This window comes from Lontra canadensis, unplaced genomic scaffold (assembly GCF_010015895.1).
Source record: "Lontra canadensis isolate GAN:19392208 unplaced genomic scaffold, GSC_riverotter_1.0 scaffold47, whole genome shotgun sequence".
Lineage (NCBI taxonomy): Eukaryota > Metazoa > Chordata > Mammalia > Carnivora > Mustelidae > Lontra > Lontra canadensis.
Window position 1 is genome coordinate 7567482 of NW_022631041.1, and position 17954 is coordinate 7585435.

The following is a 17954-nucleotide window of genomic DNA, read 5'->3' on the forward strand; positions in this document are numbered from 1 at the left end:
GTTATACTGCTTGCTTCAAAGAGTTTATAAATGCATGCATATTTATGACATGTGTACATATATATATCACATATATTTTATAATACATATATATTACTTACATGTATATACATTTTATTAAGCATTTATTATATGATGCCAGATACTCTGCCAAGCTCTTTTCCTGCATAATCTCAACAGATACTAGTGTGCTCATGTTATGGATGAAGCTTAATGAATTAAAATAAAAGCTACAAAGCTATAATGTAGTGGAGCTAGGAGTTAAACCCAAAAACAATACTTTTTTTTTTTTTTTTTTTTTTAAGGATTTTACTCATTTATCTGAGAGAGAACCCGTGAGTGTGTGCACAAGTGGGGGTGGGGTGGAGTGAAGTGGGTGGCAGGCAGAGGGAGAAGGAGAAGCAGGCTCCCTGGGAGCCTGATGGGGAGCTTGACCCTGAGATCATGACCTAGGCTGAAGGCAGGCACTTAACCAACTGAGCCACCCAGATGTCCCTCAAACACAATACGCTTTTAACTCTTTTAATAAACTGAGTGAAATGTGCCAAGGAAAGAAATGTACAGATGTACATGAATGGGTGTATGAAATGAGAAAGAAAATCTAGATTAATAAGGAATTAGAAAATGAGAAATACAAAATACAAATGGGATTTGTTAGCTTTTTAAGAGTATATCCCTTCTCCTTCCTAAAATGTCATACACCCATTTTTCTAAATCATTCAGAAGAGTCTGCTCTCCTTCCTAAAAGCTTTCCAGTATTTTTCACTAATCTGTTTCTTTCTTTACATAAGGTTCTTTGAAAATATCATTCATTTTAGTATGTTGTCATGTTCAAGTGTTTATACATACTTACATTTCTCAGACTGTCATGGGTTTGTCTACTCATTAAGCTAATTTTTAAAAGGTAAGAATTAGATCATATCTTTAAAAAAATATGTAATAGACACAGAACAGCTGCTCAGTAATTTCTAAGACAATTTGCATGGGGATACACAAACACAATTAGGTCAGGTATCAATATTATTCACATCAGTATTATTCAATATTATTAGCAAATTAGGCAAGGGGCTAAAAAATTATCATAGATAGCATTTAACCATCTTATCAATATTCTCTCTTGCAGGTCCTTTAAAGGAAAAAGAACATATAATTACATGTTACTGGTAGGCACTATCCTAAGTACACAAGCACTTCGCAGACATTAATTTACTAATCCCCACAACAATGCTGTGTTGTTTTATAGATAAGGAAACTAAGGCACAGAGCTTATCTAACTTTCCCAAGGTTACAGAACTAGTTAAGTGGTGGAGCTGGGATATGAACACACGCTCTGACTTGGGAATCTACCTGTGCTCTTAACCTAAGGAAAACTAAGGTTTTCTTTTCCTAAGAATTGGTAAGAAGCAAACATGAATAATTTGGCTTCTGAGATATGGATCTCACTGAAAAACACAGTAGCAGTATTAAAATGATCTTCGAATGTATATGCAATAAAAAAAAAATTAACTCTCCTAGGTGGTAAGTTATACATTTAAAAATAATTTATTTTATAAGTGTTTGTTACTTTCTATTTATGTCTAATGTTTCTAAGAAAAATATGTGTAATGAATGACTTCTTTTATATTACCTATTTGTCCTTTCATAACGCTGGGACCCCCAGACTTTTATTAGGGACTATGTTCTCCTATATAAGAATTTGCAACTTTTAAGTAGTTTCTATGTGATTTAAGAAAAACAACTTCAAAATAACTTTAAGTTTTTCTTATCAGCAGATTCCACAATGCTGACAGAACACATCACTATTTAGCTTTAAAACTGGATAAAATGAATCATGACTTAAATGACGACTTATCCTGGAATGGTGACTCTTGGGTTAAACAAGAGAAAAAGGAAGTGCACTCAAGAGTATAATGTACTCCATATACCTCAGACATGAAGCCTGTCAAGTTGTATGGTGAAAACATGATGACTATGTATCTAAATTAGCAATGACACATGGAAAATCTAGCACATCTTTTTAAGGTTTTAGCAGACATTCAGAAAGTCTTTTGAAAGAATAAAACACTAAAATATTTTAAAGATATTCTTATGTTGAATTTTTCACTGAAAATCAACATTAATCCAAGATCTTATACTGGGATGTGATCTGAGAAGCAATAAAAACCGTCCCTCTGTCCCCTTCCTGGAATCAATAGTCCTGCCACAATACCTCCAGTTCCCACATTAGACTGACATTCCTTTGGGTTAAATAACTGCGGGTACTTTTTATAAAGAATAAGTTTGGTCTTTGGGAAGAATTATTCACCATTTATACAATAAGGAGCAATAATCCAACTTACCTACAAAGACCCTTAAGAATGATGAGGGTTGATGAGAAGAAAGAAATATGGGGGAAAGAGAAGGTAACTCTACAACATAAAACCTGGGCCACTGTTGTGCTATGATGCTTAGCTCGTTAGGGGTGAATTACACAGTGGAAGCATAAATGTCTTACCTCAAGGACAACTTTCTCCGAAAACAAAGTCTACTTTAAGACTTTGCTTACAGTTGGCTTTGGTGTATCCAACAAAGATAAAATAAATATTTTATCTTTAAGCAGATTAAAAAAACACTAAAAACAAACTGTTTAAAAATGACTAATACACAGAAGAAACACAGTTTTCTTCTTTCAGACTTATAGATACCTAATGTTTGTTTGAAATGTATTTTTAACAATATGTAAAATCCAGATGTTCATAACCACAATATGTTCTGACAGTTAACTGTACCTCTTAACATCAAATAATCTGAATATTTGGGGTCATTACTCATAAAGTTATCCTATTTTGTACTACTTTCTTACTTCTCTGACATAGAAAGCTTGCCAATTTGTTGCTTGTAGTTGCTTGTTATTTCATTTCGCACTCGCTGAACAAGCTCCTCATCAATAGCAAATTCTATTGCTCTGTGGATTACATTCAGCCACCAAGGAGAATTAGAATAAATCTGTAAAAAGGACAACAGCTCATCAATTCATGTTTTTTCAGTGCTCACTATGTTTTTCCATCACTGGGAAAGATGTTGTGAAAGTCAAAGGAAGCAATAAATGCTAGTCTCGAGGGAATTATAACAGTGGGGGACACAAGTGGGGGAGACACACTCTATATAGAATGGGTGCGTATAAGTTTTGCATACATAATTAAAGAGAATACCTGTTGCCTGACTACTGTGGATGAATGAGAATTTACTATATACATATTTGTGTAACACAGTTGTGCTAAAAAAATACATTACCAAAATGAAAACTCAGTATTCACTGTTTATATTTGAAAAGGTGAGAGATCTTTCTCAGCATAATAAAGACATCCTGATAATCTTCAACTAATTGGACTAGAATCTACTCAATAATACTCTACGATTACTAGCAAAATTATATGCCTGAATACTAAATAATGAATTACGAAGAATAAAGTGTGGAGTAACTGGTTAAAATAAAAAAGGCAGTGTGTTCTATGGTAGCCTCCTCTTTAGGCTTGCTATTGATTTCATAAAAGAGAAATTTTAGAAATGACAAAAAGCACGTACCCCATAAAAAAAATACCGTGTTTCTAATGTTCTAATATCTTTAAAGAGAAGATTTTGGAAACATACATATCTAAGATCAAAAGGAGGTTACAGAAGTCTTTACTTTCTTCAAAAGACAACTTATTGTCTATACAAGATTAGAGAAAACCCATCATAGCTTAAAAAAAAGAGAACAACTTCCAAATAGGTGATTTATCTATACATCTGTTCATTCAGTTAACAAATGCTGTGAACAGCACATACATTTTTTATTACTGGACAGACACCCTCGTAGGTGCTATGAATCCCAAGATGAGTAAGAAAGTTCAAGTTTTCCTCCAAACCAAGACAAAATCCAAAATGCTATATGGAGACAGACAGGTAAGAAAAGTCGTTCTGGGGGTGTACCTTCCTCTGGAGCTCCCGTATGGTCTGCTGCACGGGCTGCAGAGCCTGCTGGGCTTCAGCGACTTCTGTGTTACACTTGCTCATATAATGCTCTCGCAGCTGTTTGGCCTGTGGTGAAAAAGGAAAGAGATGTCAACTTTCATTCTAGGCCTAGAACATAATTCACTATAATGTTGTAAGAATAATGTGGTATATTTTAGATAGGTAAAGCTACTTAACACAGTTTAAGCACAGAGTTCCATAAGGATACTGTCAAGAACATGAGAGCCAAGCTAGAAATTCCCAAGACAGGTATTAAAGAGACCACACTTACTTGTTAAGTAACAAAATTTAAGAAATCCCAAGGGTCTGCTTCCTAAATTTCTATCTAATTTTTTAATTTAAAAAAAGGGGGGGAATGAGAAGAATATCATTATTTCAAAGCATGAGGCAAAGCATCTTTTAGAATTTGTCTTATTTAGTTATTACAACTATTTGGAATTACTTCAGTTTGGAAATAATACTCGAGAGTACATAGTAACATAGGTATTGTGGACATGGGATAGTGGGAGGAAAACCAGAAAGACTCCTGAACAGGAAATTCTAACCCCTCCACTTAGAGACAGGTTGACCCACATGAAATTGCCAACTCTAGATCTTTGGACTTACAAAAATTGCAATTTCATGAGGTTCAACAGAACAGCTACATCTCTTTGGACTAGCCATTTTACTTCTCTAGGCTTCTGTTACTGTATTTGCAAATGTGGTGGCTGAAGTAGATGATTTCTTGGATCTGTGGTTTCATATTCTTTGAGAGACAAAAATGATAATGCGGTCCTCCTTGGAAATCTATCCACCCAGTGTGACATTTTTTCTTTCCCTTCTCCCATGATGCATTTTTCCTTTTCCTGTCACAACCTTCCGATTAATTTTCATTAAAATTCATTGGCTATAATTATTTGGTCATTAGAGCTATCTACTAATAGACTGGACAGTCTCCCAGAATTTCCTGTTGCTGAAGGCATTTAAACAAGTGACTGATTTTATGTAAGATTAGATGCCTGCCATGGGAATGAGATTTCACTTAAAAATCTCCAATACTTAGGGGCACCTGCATGGCTCAGTTGTTAACCATCTGCCTTAGGCTCAGGTCATAATCCCAGGGTCCTGGGATCGAGCTCCACGTCAGGCTCCCTGCTCAGTGGGAAGCCTGCTTCTCCCTCTCCCACTCCCCCTGCTGGTGTTCTCTCTCTCTCTCTGTATCTCTCTCTGTCAAATAAATAAATAAAATCTTTTTAAAAGGTATAAAAAAACCCCTCCAATACTTAGACTGTCATCTAACATTAAGAAAGGGCTGTACAGGGGCGCCTGGGTGGCTCAGTGGGTTAAGCCTCTGCCTTCAGCTCAGGTCGTGATCCCAGGGTCCTGGAATCGAGCCCCGCATCGGGCTCTCTGCTCAGTGGGGAGCCTGCTTCCTCCTCTCTCTCTGCCTGCCTCTCTGCCTACTTGTGATCTCTGTCTGTCAAATAAATAAATAAAATCTTTAAAAAAAAAAAAAGGAAAAAAAAAGAAAGGGCTGTACATACTTATACAATCTCACTTTGTATCTTAATTAAAATAAAAAAGGTCCCACTTACAGGTTAAATTCACTTCAAACATATCTACTATTCTCTTGATTTTAGTTTCGTCATCTCTGACTTTTAAAAAGGCAAAAATCCATGGCGGAATTAGCACAATATGCTCATTAACTATTTACAGTGAAATGATTTACACCATCCTTTCCAATGAGGAAAGACTCACTGCAGGACGAACTTCTTTGAGAGGACCTATGAAATACCACCAACACAACGAGTTTATTTCAGCAATACATAAAAAGGTGGAGGAAGCACAAAATGTTTTATTTTTACTAAACCACATCTTTTGATGAGATCAACAAGTTCTTTCTTCCTTTCTTTTTCTATGTGTTCCTTCCTTTTTTTTTCTATGTGCTGCTGGCTACCAACAGCCATATCTATAAAAGCAGTTACCGTGTAACTGCAAGTAGATCACAAGAGAAGCAAAATAACATGGAGTACTGCAATTCTCTCCTCTCCAAAATCACCAAAGCAAAATTTGGAAAATAAAAGCAGCAGGAAAACATACAATTACTTTCATTTAGATGCTGAATGCCCTAGGAAATATTAACGATATGAGGGACAAAATCTGAAAAAAAAAAAAAAAAAAAAAAAAAAAATTCCTTTACAGACAGAATAAAAAAATAATTACCTCTTCCTCAAGTCTGCCATCTCGTAAGGTAGGAGGTATTCCTGGGTGTTTGGCTACCAACAGTTCCATCAAGTTATGGGTAGCATGAAGTCTCTACAAACACACAAAAGGCAGTAATTTTGAGAGCCAATGCAGTGAATTCTAAAGGAAGAATCTACTATTAATATGGCATACAGAATACTAACACCACGACAAGATCAGATCATTGAAAACTTTTCCTCTAACACAATTTGAGCACCACCTCCTCAGAGAAAACCAAAACCAGTTTCATAGTAAAGGTCTTAATTCATGATGGCATAAACTCTCTTCAATTAAAATACAGTCTTAAAAAACATTATGAAATATGTCTATGCATTTAGCTGAATGTATAATATAGGTATATTTCTTCTAGTATATGTGCTATTGTCTATATAGGGAACTATGATTATGCCAAGTAAGTCTACTGAAGTAGAAAGACTGCCCAGACTTGACTGATTCCTCTCCTGGGAAATGAGTCTGCATAAACCTAGCAATTATGATAAAAATAAGGACAATAAAATACATCGGAAAACAGCTATGACCTGGATCTGTTGAACTTAACTGCTGAAAAGGGGAGAAGCTAGAGGTAAAGATGGTTTAGGAAAAAGGAGATAACTGCATCTATTTGGGATAAACCAGGCTTCTCACTATGATACTGAATCTGCAGCTGATTTAGAGGCTTCCTCTGGAGTCAAGGGTTGTGAGGAGAAATAAGTAATTTCCATCTGTTAACTTGACTCTTTACCTGGGAAGACAGCTAAGGGCTAAAGGATAATCAGGAAGAGAGTTCTGGTAAGATCCGATTTGCTGCTAGTGGTTTGAGACTATAAAGGTTTACTCTGTCTGGCTATGGATTTCAATGAACCTGTAAATGACACTATGGAAACAAAGTAGTAGAAACTCCGCTCCTCTTCTCCATGTGTGCTTGTGGAAGAGGACTTCTGTTGCTTCCTGAACACGGTGGTGGAACACACTGTGGAGAACACCTCTTTCTATCCCCGTATATATTTTATCCCCCAAATAGCTACCCAATAGAGTAGCTAATCTGACTGAACAGAACCAAACATTCAGTGGGCCATGGTTTACAGTACACAGGATTATTAAAACCCAAAGGAAGAAACAGGCTGACTGCTTACTCTTCACTTCCGGACTCAGGCATACTGGACTTAGCTGTCTTCTCGCCCACTTTCTACTTCTGCTTCTTTTTTCCAGGAGCCTGTCACATTTCTACTTCTGCTTTCTTCCATGAGGCAAACACATTTGCTTAAGACTGAAGGCCTGACTTCTGTAGTCCTCACCCATACAGAATGTAAATAGGCTTGTATTTAATTTTCTTCTCTTTCCCCCAAACATTCCTACTAATACTCGCTGAGGCACATGTGAACATGTGGGTCCCAAGGTCTTGATTGTGTATGATAAAGAAGTTCTAAAGGACTCAAGCCTAAACTTAGGAAGATTAATAAAAGTGGTCTTTATTTACCATTTAGCTACAGAGCCTTGTGTATATGATCCACTGGACAGGACTAAGAAAGAAAAGAGATTCAGTACTTAAAATAAATGTTATAATTCAAATATCCAGATTTTCCTAAGAGACTTCCAAAAATTAAATGAGAAGATCATCATGAAAAATTATTTTGTAAAAAATAAATAGACTATATACCTGAAATTGTTTAGCACTCACTTACCTGGAGTGAATCCGTTTTGAGTTTTCCTTTGTGTTCCTCAGATGAACGCAACACTTCCCTGTACAGCTCTGCTGCCAAGGCGTACTCACCTGAAGAATTAAAATGTATTTAAAGCAAAAGAAAGCCATATATTTAGCTCCCAATGTGATCTTGTAATCTATTACCTAGAAATGTCTACTGTAAAATATAACAATGATTATACCCCACTATTTTTAAAAGAAAAGGAATCTGACTTGTATTAATATGACTGCACCAGTAAAAAAGCTGATGATTAACTCCATTTGCTAATTCCATAGCATAGAACACAAATCAGATATACTCACGCTTTAATCTTATACTGAAAAACAAACTGAATAAACTCTTTTTAGATGACTTTCCTCTTACTGATGTTAAAGGGTGCCAATTAGTGGTCATTTTGATGTTTGAAATGAAGAACAATTTTATAAATAAATATGCAAAACACTATGATCAACCTACACATAATTCTCAGATAAATAATATTCTCTTTTCATAACTATCATACTTATAAAAGATGGTAAATGACTAAACTATAATATAAACAGTTGAATTTGAACTATTCACTCTATCTTTTAAAAAATTTTTACTTAAAAAATACATGCCTTCTGGGAAACACATAAAAATAGGCATATTCATTAAGTTTATAAGCTTAAGCCAAATTTAGAAATACCCATTCTTTGCCACTTGATGGCACTAACATTTCCAAGTAAATAAATAGTACTGAATTAGATACTTACCAAGCAAATTTTCTCGAAAAAATATGTGCAGAAAACACATTGTACCAAGTTGGAATAATACTATGTTTTTAAAAACCATAATCAGTGAGGACCTTAGAACATACATTATGTATCATACATATATGTTTGTATATAATACAAACAAATCCCTTGAGTTTGCAGTTTATTTTACATTTCTTTTAGAAGTCAAAAACCACAAATTTCTCTGGGCAACTAATTTCTTTAAAGTTTTATCAGGTAAATTACAAGAAAATTGGTAAATTCTCTCCATGACAACCCAAGCAGAGTGGTGGATTAATAATCTTTGTGAGGTCAAAAGAATTGGAATTTATGAAAAAATGCCTTTTTAGTTCCAACAATATAATGCTAAATATGTAAATTTTGTGAAAAGTGTAGATATAAAGAAGCATTTGTATATATGAAGTTATAAAAGTGCTTAAAACTGTACATTACTTCACCATTATGAAATAACTTACATGATTTTAAGAACTATATTCTACTTAGTGTTAGAGAGACTAAAATAAAATGATCTAAACCAAAGCTATTAAAGGTTTTAAAGGTAGATTTTATAAAAAGGCACATTTACATCAGTAATTTCCTCATTGTGTATAAGAATGGCCCCAAAGTCATTATGGCATAAAAGCTATAAAACTATGCAATCTTATTAAAAATGCAGTAATAAATGAGTAACAATAGACTCTGTTGAACAGAGTACTCAATGATTCATTAAAGTTGCAAAAATATAGGTTTAGTTCAGCCAGAAAAGTTATCAGAAAAATTAGAATAAATTTCTGCAAAGAATGAGTAATTCTAAAATAAAGACAGAGGCACTGAGCTCATTGCAAGTTTATTATAAAAGTAAGCTGAGGGGGGCGCCTGGGTGGCTCAGTGGGTTAAAGCCTCTGCCTTTGGCTCAGGTCATGATCTCAGGGTCCTGGAATCAGGCTCTCTGCTCGGCGGGAAGCCTGCTTCCTCCTCTCTCTCTCTGCCTGCCTCTCTGCCTACTTGTGATCTCTCTCTCTGTCAAATAAATAATAAAATCTTAAAAAAAAAAAAAAAAGTAAGCTGAGGTCATGAAAATAAAGCTAATGGGTAAATGAAGTAATAGAAAGATAGCTGTAAAATTTCATACTCTCGATATCAGTGTATGAATGAGAATTCCACTTGTTTCTACATCCTTGCCAACATTTAATCTGTTTAATTTAAGCCATTTCAATAAAGGCATATAGAGATGTTCTTGTGGTTTGCATATACTTAATGACTAATGATGATGATATTTTCACATGCTTTTTGGCATCTCTATATATTGACTGAAATCTGTCCAAACATTTTGCCTATTTTCCTTGTGCTGTTGTCCTACTATTGGTTTTTAATAGTTCTTTTCATATTCTGAATACAAATTCTTTCTCAGTCTTGTGATCTGCAAATATTTTCTCTATCTTATCTTTTTATTTTCTTAAGAATGCCTTTTGAGAAGTAGAGGTTATTAATTTTTAAATTATTTATTTATTTATTTGACAGAGAGAGAGAGGCAGAGAGGCAGGCAGAGAGAGGGGGAAGCAGACTCCTTGCTGAGCAGAGAGCCCAATGTGGGCCTCAACCCCAGGACCCTGAGATCATGACCTGAGCCGAAGGTAGAGGCTTAATTCACTGAGCCATCTAGGTGCCCTAAGAGGTTATTATTTTGATGAAGTCCAATGTATCAGTTTTTTATGGACTGTGCTTTTGGTGTCATCTCTAAATCTCTACCTAATCCTTAATCACAATATTTTTTTATCCTTTGTGCTTTTCTCTAAGTTTTATAGTTTTAGGTTTTAATTTTGGTTTACTATCCTCTGTATTATGAACTTTCTATATGGTGCAACACTGAAGTTTTATTTTTTTGAATAAAGGTATCTAATTATTCTAGCACCATTTACTGAAAATATTAACTTTTCCTCACTGAAATACTTTTGTATCTTTGCCGAAAAATCAAATGAACATAAAATAGTAAGTGGGACTCTTTCTGGACTCTGTTCTGGTCCATTGGTCTATTTGCTTATCTTTATGCCCATGTCACACTGTCCTGATTATTGCAGCTTTAAAATAAATTTTGATTCAGGTAGTGTAAATCTTCCAATTGTTTTATGCTTTTCCAAAGTTGTTTTGCCTATTCTAGGTGAACTTCAGAATCAGCCTGTCAACTGCTATGAATAGCCTGCTGAAATTTTGACTGGAAAATTCTGATTGCATTAACTATGCATCAATTTAGGATGAATCAGTATGTTAACAGTAATGAGTTTTCTGATCCATGAACATGGTATTACGTAGGTGTTCTTTAAATTTTCCTCAGCAATGTTTGTAATTTTCAATGTTTCTGTGAATACTATAAACATCTTACACATCTCTTTTCAAGTTAATGCTTAAGTATTTATTTTGTTTTGATACTACTATGAATGGCACTGTCATAATTTCTAACTGTTCATTTCTAGCATATAGGAGTAAATTTTTTCTTAAAGATGTTATTTATTTATTTGACAGAGAGAGAGACACAGCAAGAGAGGGAACACAAGCAGGGGGATGTGAGAGGGAGAAGCAGGCTTCCTGACGAGCAGAGAGCCTGATGCGGGGTTCGACTCCAGGCCCCTGAGATCATGACCTAAGCCAAAGGCAGTGGCTTAACCCACTGAGCCACCCAGGTGCCCCAAAATAAATTTTTATATACTCTTCTTTTATGATGTAACTTCTCAGAACTCACTTATTAGTTTTAGTAGTTTTCCTACACGGACAATCATATTGTAGTAAATAAAGACAGTTTTACTTTTTTTCCTACTCAAACCGGTAACTTTTATTTCTTTTAACAGCACTGGAGAGAATTCATGTACAATGTTGAAGAGAAGTGGTGATGGGACATTCTTCATTGTCCATGATCTTAGAAAAACATTCAGTTTTCAACCATTAAGTATAGCATTAGCTGTAGATTTTTTATAGATGTCTTTTATCAAAGTGAGAAAGTTTTCTTTGATACCCAGATTACTGAAAAGTTTTTAATCAGGAATAGATGTTGACTTTTGTCAAGTACTTTTCCCACATTTATTGAGATGTTTGCAAGGTTTTTCCTTCTTAGTCATTAATTTGGTGAATCATATTAATTAATTTTTGAATATTAAGCCAACCCTGCATTCCCAGAATAAATTCCACTTGGTTATAACGTAATTATTTTTATATATTATTGGATTCATTTTGTTAAAATTTTTTAAAAATTTTGCGTCTATGTTTCTGAGTGATACTGGTCTATGGTTTCATAATCAGGATGATGCCTCAAGATAAGCTGGAAATTATTCTTTCCTTTTTAATTTTCTGGAAGACTATACGATTTGATATTTCTTCCTTAAATGTTTGGTAGAATTCACCAAGGAAATCATCTGGGCCTAGAATTTTCTTTGTGGTTAAGTTTTTTAGCAATAAAATTAATTTCTTGAATAGACAGAGTGCTATGCAGGTTATCTATTCCCAGTCAGTTTTGGTGGTTTGCCTTTCTGAGTAAGCTTTGGTAGTCTGTACTTCTAAAGTATTTGTTGACATAAGTTGTCAAATTTCTGCCATACAGTTGTTCATAAAATTCTTTTATGATCTTTTTAATATCTGTACACTCTGTAATGAAGTCACCTCTCTCATTACTGATTCTTGGTAACAGTAATTTGTGTCATTTCTTCTTCCCTAAACAGTTTGACTAAAGGTTTATAACTATTGATCTTAGCAAAGAATCAGTTTCTGATTTCATCATTTCTCTCTACTGGTTTTGTTTTTTGTTTTTTTTTTTTTGAAGATTTTATTTATTTATTTGACAGACAGAGATCACAAGTAGGCAGAGAGGCAGGCAGAGAGAGAGGTGGAGGCAGGCTCCCTGCTGAGCAGAGAGCCCAATGTGGGGCTCGATCCCAGGACCCTGGGATCATGACCTGAGCTGAAGGCAGAGGCTTAACCCACTGAGCCACCCAGGCGCCCCTGGTTTTATTTTCCTTTTAATTGATTTCTGCATTATCTTTATTATATTCTGTCTTTTGCTGACTTGGTATTTCATTTGCTTTCTTTTTTTAGTTTCTTAAGGTATAAGCTGATGCCAATGATTTACAACTTTTTTCTAAGTTGGTGTTCAGTTTCCCTTTAATTACTGATCAAGACTACAATTCTCAATGTTATGTTTTCATTTTACTTCACTTCAAAACACTTGCCAGTTTCCCTTTTGATTTGTTCTTTAACCCAAAGGTTATTCAGAATTATTTTAATTAGTTTCAAAATATTTGGGGACTTTCCAGTTTGACCTCATTTTCTTTGTTTGACATCCAATTTAAATCTAGTGTAGTCAGAGAATGTATTTAAGACTTGCATCCTTTTAAATTTTCTGAATTGGTTTACAGCCCAGAACATGCTTTGTCTTGGTAAACACTCCATGTGCACTTGAAAAGAATATGTATTATTTGATGGGGTAAAGTGTATTTTAACTGTTGACTATGTCAATTGGTTGTTAGTGTTGAGTTTTCCATGCCTCTATTTGTCTTCTTGTTCTGTCAATAATTGGAAGAAGGATGATGAAATCTGACTATAACTGTAGTTCTGCCTATTTCTCACTGTAGTTCTATCGGTTTGTGTTTTATTTTGAAGCCTTGGTTTTAGGTGCATAAACATTTAGGATTATTTTCCAGTGACAGAATAACACTATATCCTTGGAGTATTCTTGCCTGGTGGTAATATAGTCACTCCAGCTTTCTTTTGATTGGTGTATATCTTTTTTTATCCTTTCACATTTGAATCTTTAAATAAAAAGAGGGTTTCTTGTAAATAGTGTATTATCAGACATTGTTTTTTAAAATCCATTCTGAAAATCTCTGCCTGAAGGGGCATTTAGACCACTGCATTTAATGGGACCACGGATATGCTGATATGGGTTTAAATCTACTATGTGAACATGTTCCCACAGTACCCACTGAAATGAGTTTAAATCTATCTTGCTGTTTGTTTTATATTTGTCTCAGCTGTTCTTTGTTTTACTGTTTTTTCTTCTTTAAGAATTTTTCATTATTACTTTTTAATTCATCTTTTAGATTATTACCTCTAACTTTTTGTTGTGTTTTCAGTAGTTGCTTTAGGTTATATAGCATATATCTTTGATTTGTCAGTCTACTGTCATGATACTACGCCACTTCATATATAGTGTAAAAACTTTACAACATTACATGCCTGTGTGTTCTCCTCCCAGATATTGTGCTGTTATTGTTCTATACTTTACATTTTCATGTTATAACTTTGTATGTAATATTCATTTTCGTAACATAACTTTGTATTTCTTCATGTATTTTTCTTCAGAGAGACTTCAGTACATTTATATTACATTACTTGAAGTTATCTATACTCTTCCTGATGCTCTTTTCAAAATTTTCAGTCTTTATTCTGTTTTTCATGTTGAATGGCTTCTATTGCTACTTTATTCTTTAATTTTTATGATTTTTTTTCTCTACAGTGTCTAACCTATTATTAAGTGTATTTTTTTCATCAAATACTGAAATGCACATCTTTAGAAGTCTAAAATAATGTTTCAATGTCTCTATCTAACATGTTTAATTTTTTTTTTTCTCTTGAGGCTATAAAATACAGCTTAATGATTCTCCTATTTATGTGGCAAGGGTTTTACTAAATGGTGCTCATTAAAAGAGCTAGTTAAGTATCTTCTGCTTTGGCCATTACAAAATAACAGGGAATATGAATTTACCCTCCTTTCTGAAACAAGTAAAATAACATGCAAAATATATGAAACAACAGACTGTCATTGGACATTAGGCAATAAAAAGTGGTAATCCCTGAGAGATGAGAAACACCAATTAAACATTTTTCCATGAAAGATTCCCTTTTAATGTGCTTAATTTTGTGCATAACAGTAAAAGTGTAACTATAACCATACACATTGTGTATTTGTCTATCTCTCCTTGTTAAGAATTTAAGCTCCACGAGATCCAAGACCTTACTCAGCTTTACTGTATTATTACGAGATCGTAACTGGTACAGAACACTCTAATGTGCACTGAAAGAATGAATTTACAAACATTATTTTGTAAATCGATGACTAAGATGCCCTGAATGTGTCAAAATTGAACCATTCTTCTATTTCTAAATATTTTCCTTGATTTCAGTTGTTCACTACTACAGACTAAGGTTAATAATTTATTGCCAAATTTTGTTCAAAACCTACTTTCCCTAATCAACAACAACAAACTTCTAAAGTGGAAATGTTTGGTGAAAGCATATGTAAACTTTGAAAGTTTTTCAAATGTTCAGCATAAATATTTTCCATATGTTTAAACCTACCTAAATTAAGATCAGTAGTGTGTGAGGCTGTCTTTCTTCAGGGGATTTTGATTTCTACTATAACTAATCTGTCTCATTAAGTATTTAGAAGAATCAGAGATAACAAAGCAATCACCTTCTACCTTTAATGATGTGGATGCCTGCTAAGCCATTGAGAGCACAAACTAGTTGCCGATGTGCTTCTTCACATTCAGTTCCACATTTCTTCTGCAGAGATGTCAGCAGCTCTTCCATTGTCATGGTGCTAAAAGAAAAGGCAGATTGTTCAGAACTGAAAAGAAAATCCTAGATTAGAGTATTTCATCACATAAGATCAAGAGTATCAGACTCTTAGACAGTTGTTGTCTATCCTCAGATCGTTCTCTTCACCTCCATTTTTACCACTATCACTTTTAACTCAATTACCTCTTACTATTTTAGCAAGCATTCTATCTGATACCATCATTCCTTCCTTTTTCCCCGTTCAGTCAATGGAGAAGGGAACTACAACATTTTCCTAATATATGAAGTACAACATGATATATTTGAAATAGTATGTGTGTCAGAAGGTAAGATTAAGTGTGAATCCCTAGTATTATAATTTAATTAATATCCATGGGCCTGAATTTCTTTTTATCCATTAAAAAAAGAAATACTTTTCAAGGATCAGATCAAATGCCATTTCCACCAAAAGGCTGTCTAACATGAACCATTTACACACCAATTATTTCCACATTCTGTCTGTAGCCATTTATATGTATCTCTTATAAAATATGTTTATTTGCCTTACATTATAGAAATTTATAATCTTTGTCATCTCCTTTATTTGCCTATCAACTGCATAAGGGCAAAGACAAAAAAAATTCCTTTTCATATTTCTTAATAATACCTCATCTTTTTAATACCAGGTGCTAAAAAAAAGGCCAGTTGCTGAGTCACAGTCTGATGAAGGAAAACTTTCTGGCATAATAAACTACTGTGAACATAAATGCCTTATTAGGATGAAATAATCAAACAGATAGACTTAGCACAATTACAAATAAAATATGTAATGGTACTCTAACTCATCTAATTCCCTGATGTGGGAACCAAAAGATATAACAAGAACAAAAGTATCTGTCATATCTGAAGTATAACAAAACAAAACAAACAAACAAAAAAACCAGAACAAAACAACAAAAGCCCAAAATAGTTCTAACTTTAAAAGAAACGTTAAAAACCATGAAACTAAGTTTGATAATGTGACTCTTTCATAAATGGAGTTCCTCACCAAAGAAAAACCACATTACTAAAAATAACTGACAACTCTGTTACAACACCCCTGAATGAAACTGGGCTAGGTAGCTAATAGCTTCCTGTCTATCACTACTACATTATCAACTGCTGTATAAGGAAACGATAATAAAACCTTTTTTGGAGTGGCAAGAATTCCCCACGAACTGCCTGTGGGTGGCAGCAGGCCTGCCTGAGCCTCAGCAGTGGATACAGGATAGAGGTAACCGTCCTTCGGTCCAGGCTGCTGAGCTTCAGTGCCCAGTCAGAAATCTTCCTGAGTTTCACTACAGCATCCTGGCAGCACACTTCATGCTGACGGTGATAGAAATGCCTTTCCACTGGAGAAAAGTGAAGCCAGTGGATTTCTTCTGTCTGAGGAGGTATCTGGATCTGTCGGGAGAGGGAAAAAAAAAGATGATTTCACCTGAAAATTTAACTTCCATCCCAACTCTTTCTTCTCTTGTAATGTCCTTAATCAGTAAAAACTTATCCTACTGACTTGGTCAATCACATCTTTCTTTGCAGACCTCCAGAGTATCTCGGCAATAAAGCTGTAGAGGAGCTGAGGATTCTTCTTGCAGTAAGGGCGATAAAGAAGTCGAACCCACCAGTGTTTGACACAGTAAGGTTCAATACCAAGAAAGACCACCAACCCAAAAAGATCTGAGAACAAAATAAGAAAAGAGCATATTGAGAATAATTGTTTCTATATTTCCTCAATACTATTCTGAATAACCACTTTCACAGACATTATACATTACATGGTATTTTCCACGAATTAAAATATGGATTGTATAGACTCTTGAATCTGGAAGTTAATTACACTTAGACTTACATTTCTGGGTATTTATTTTGCTTTAGATTTTGTGCTAGGAGCTAAAATGTGAAACCATTACATAAACCTTCTACTTAATTCAAAAGTCCAGAATTTCCATCAGAAGTAAACTAGAAAATGACTCACTTGTGTGAACCTGATCAAGAGATACATAAAAAGAGTCAGACACTGAAACTACTGGATGTAAGACTTGGTGGATTTGAAAATAAGTTTGAATGACATAGGTGATAATTCATTGCACTTTTTGGTCTAATGATTCTATGTTGGGGAAATAAGACTAAAACAATTATTAAAAAATAGAGAAAAGATTAACCCAAATGATGATATTCATAGCAACAACAAACAGAATAAAAATGACTCAAATAAAGGGATGATAAAATGATAAGTAATGAATGATAAAATAAATTATGTAGTATTCTCCATAACACAAAAGTTTTCTTTTTCTGATCCAGTATGTCCTGTGTTTGTTAGATTTACTGCATGGTACTTGTTATAGATTTCACAATTGGGCACACTCAATTTTATATACTATTTTCTGCTCACTTAACATACCCTACACAGTTTTCACATTTATGATGAATTTTTAAAACACGGAAAACTGCTTAGGATACAGTGAAAAAAAAGAATACAAAATGATGCATGTAGTAGGAGGATAAATATATAAACCTTTATATTAAAAATAGAATAGTGGATGTATCTTCAAATGAAGATTATGGCTGAGTGTAATTTTCTTGATATTTTTCTTTATTGTTGAACATGTTCACATTGGGCTATACTCTCTTTAGAAATCATGAAAATTGTTTTTACATTTATTCTGAATATGCCCAACAAATATTTAGGTTGAATTAAGTTACTCTGATGATTTCTGAG

At 34.2% G+C, this 17954-nt stretch overlaps 1 protein-coding gene across 6 annotated transcripts in view; it reads right to left on the minus strand.

Moving 5' to 3' along the window:
* Positions 1–17954, minus strand: part of SHPRH (SNF2 histone linker PHD RING helicase) — an 86185-nt gene that overhangs the window by 38086 nt on the left and 30145 nt on the right. For all 6 annotated transcript variants that reach the window (XM_032873118.1, XM_032873120.1, XM_032873123.1 and 3 more), the window contains 7 exons: positions 16749–16912; positions 16383–16639; positions 15118–15239; positions 7899–7987; positions 6196–6288; positions 3952–4059; positions 2843–2985 (listed from right to left, as the gene is read on the minus strand). In XM_032873118.1, the coding sequence (XP_032729009.1) occupies positions 2843–2985; positions 3952–4059; positions 6196–6288; positions 7899–7987; positions 15118–15239; positions 16383–16639; positions 16749–16912 (976 nt within the window). The remainder of the gene's footprint in view (positions 1–2842; positions 2986–3951; positions 4060–6195; positions 6289–7898; positions 7988–15117; positions 15240–16382; positions 16640–16748; positions 16913–17954) is intronic.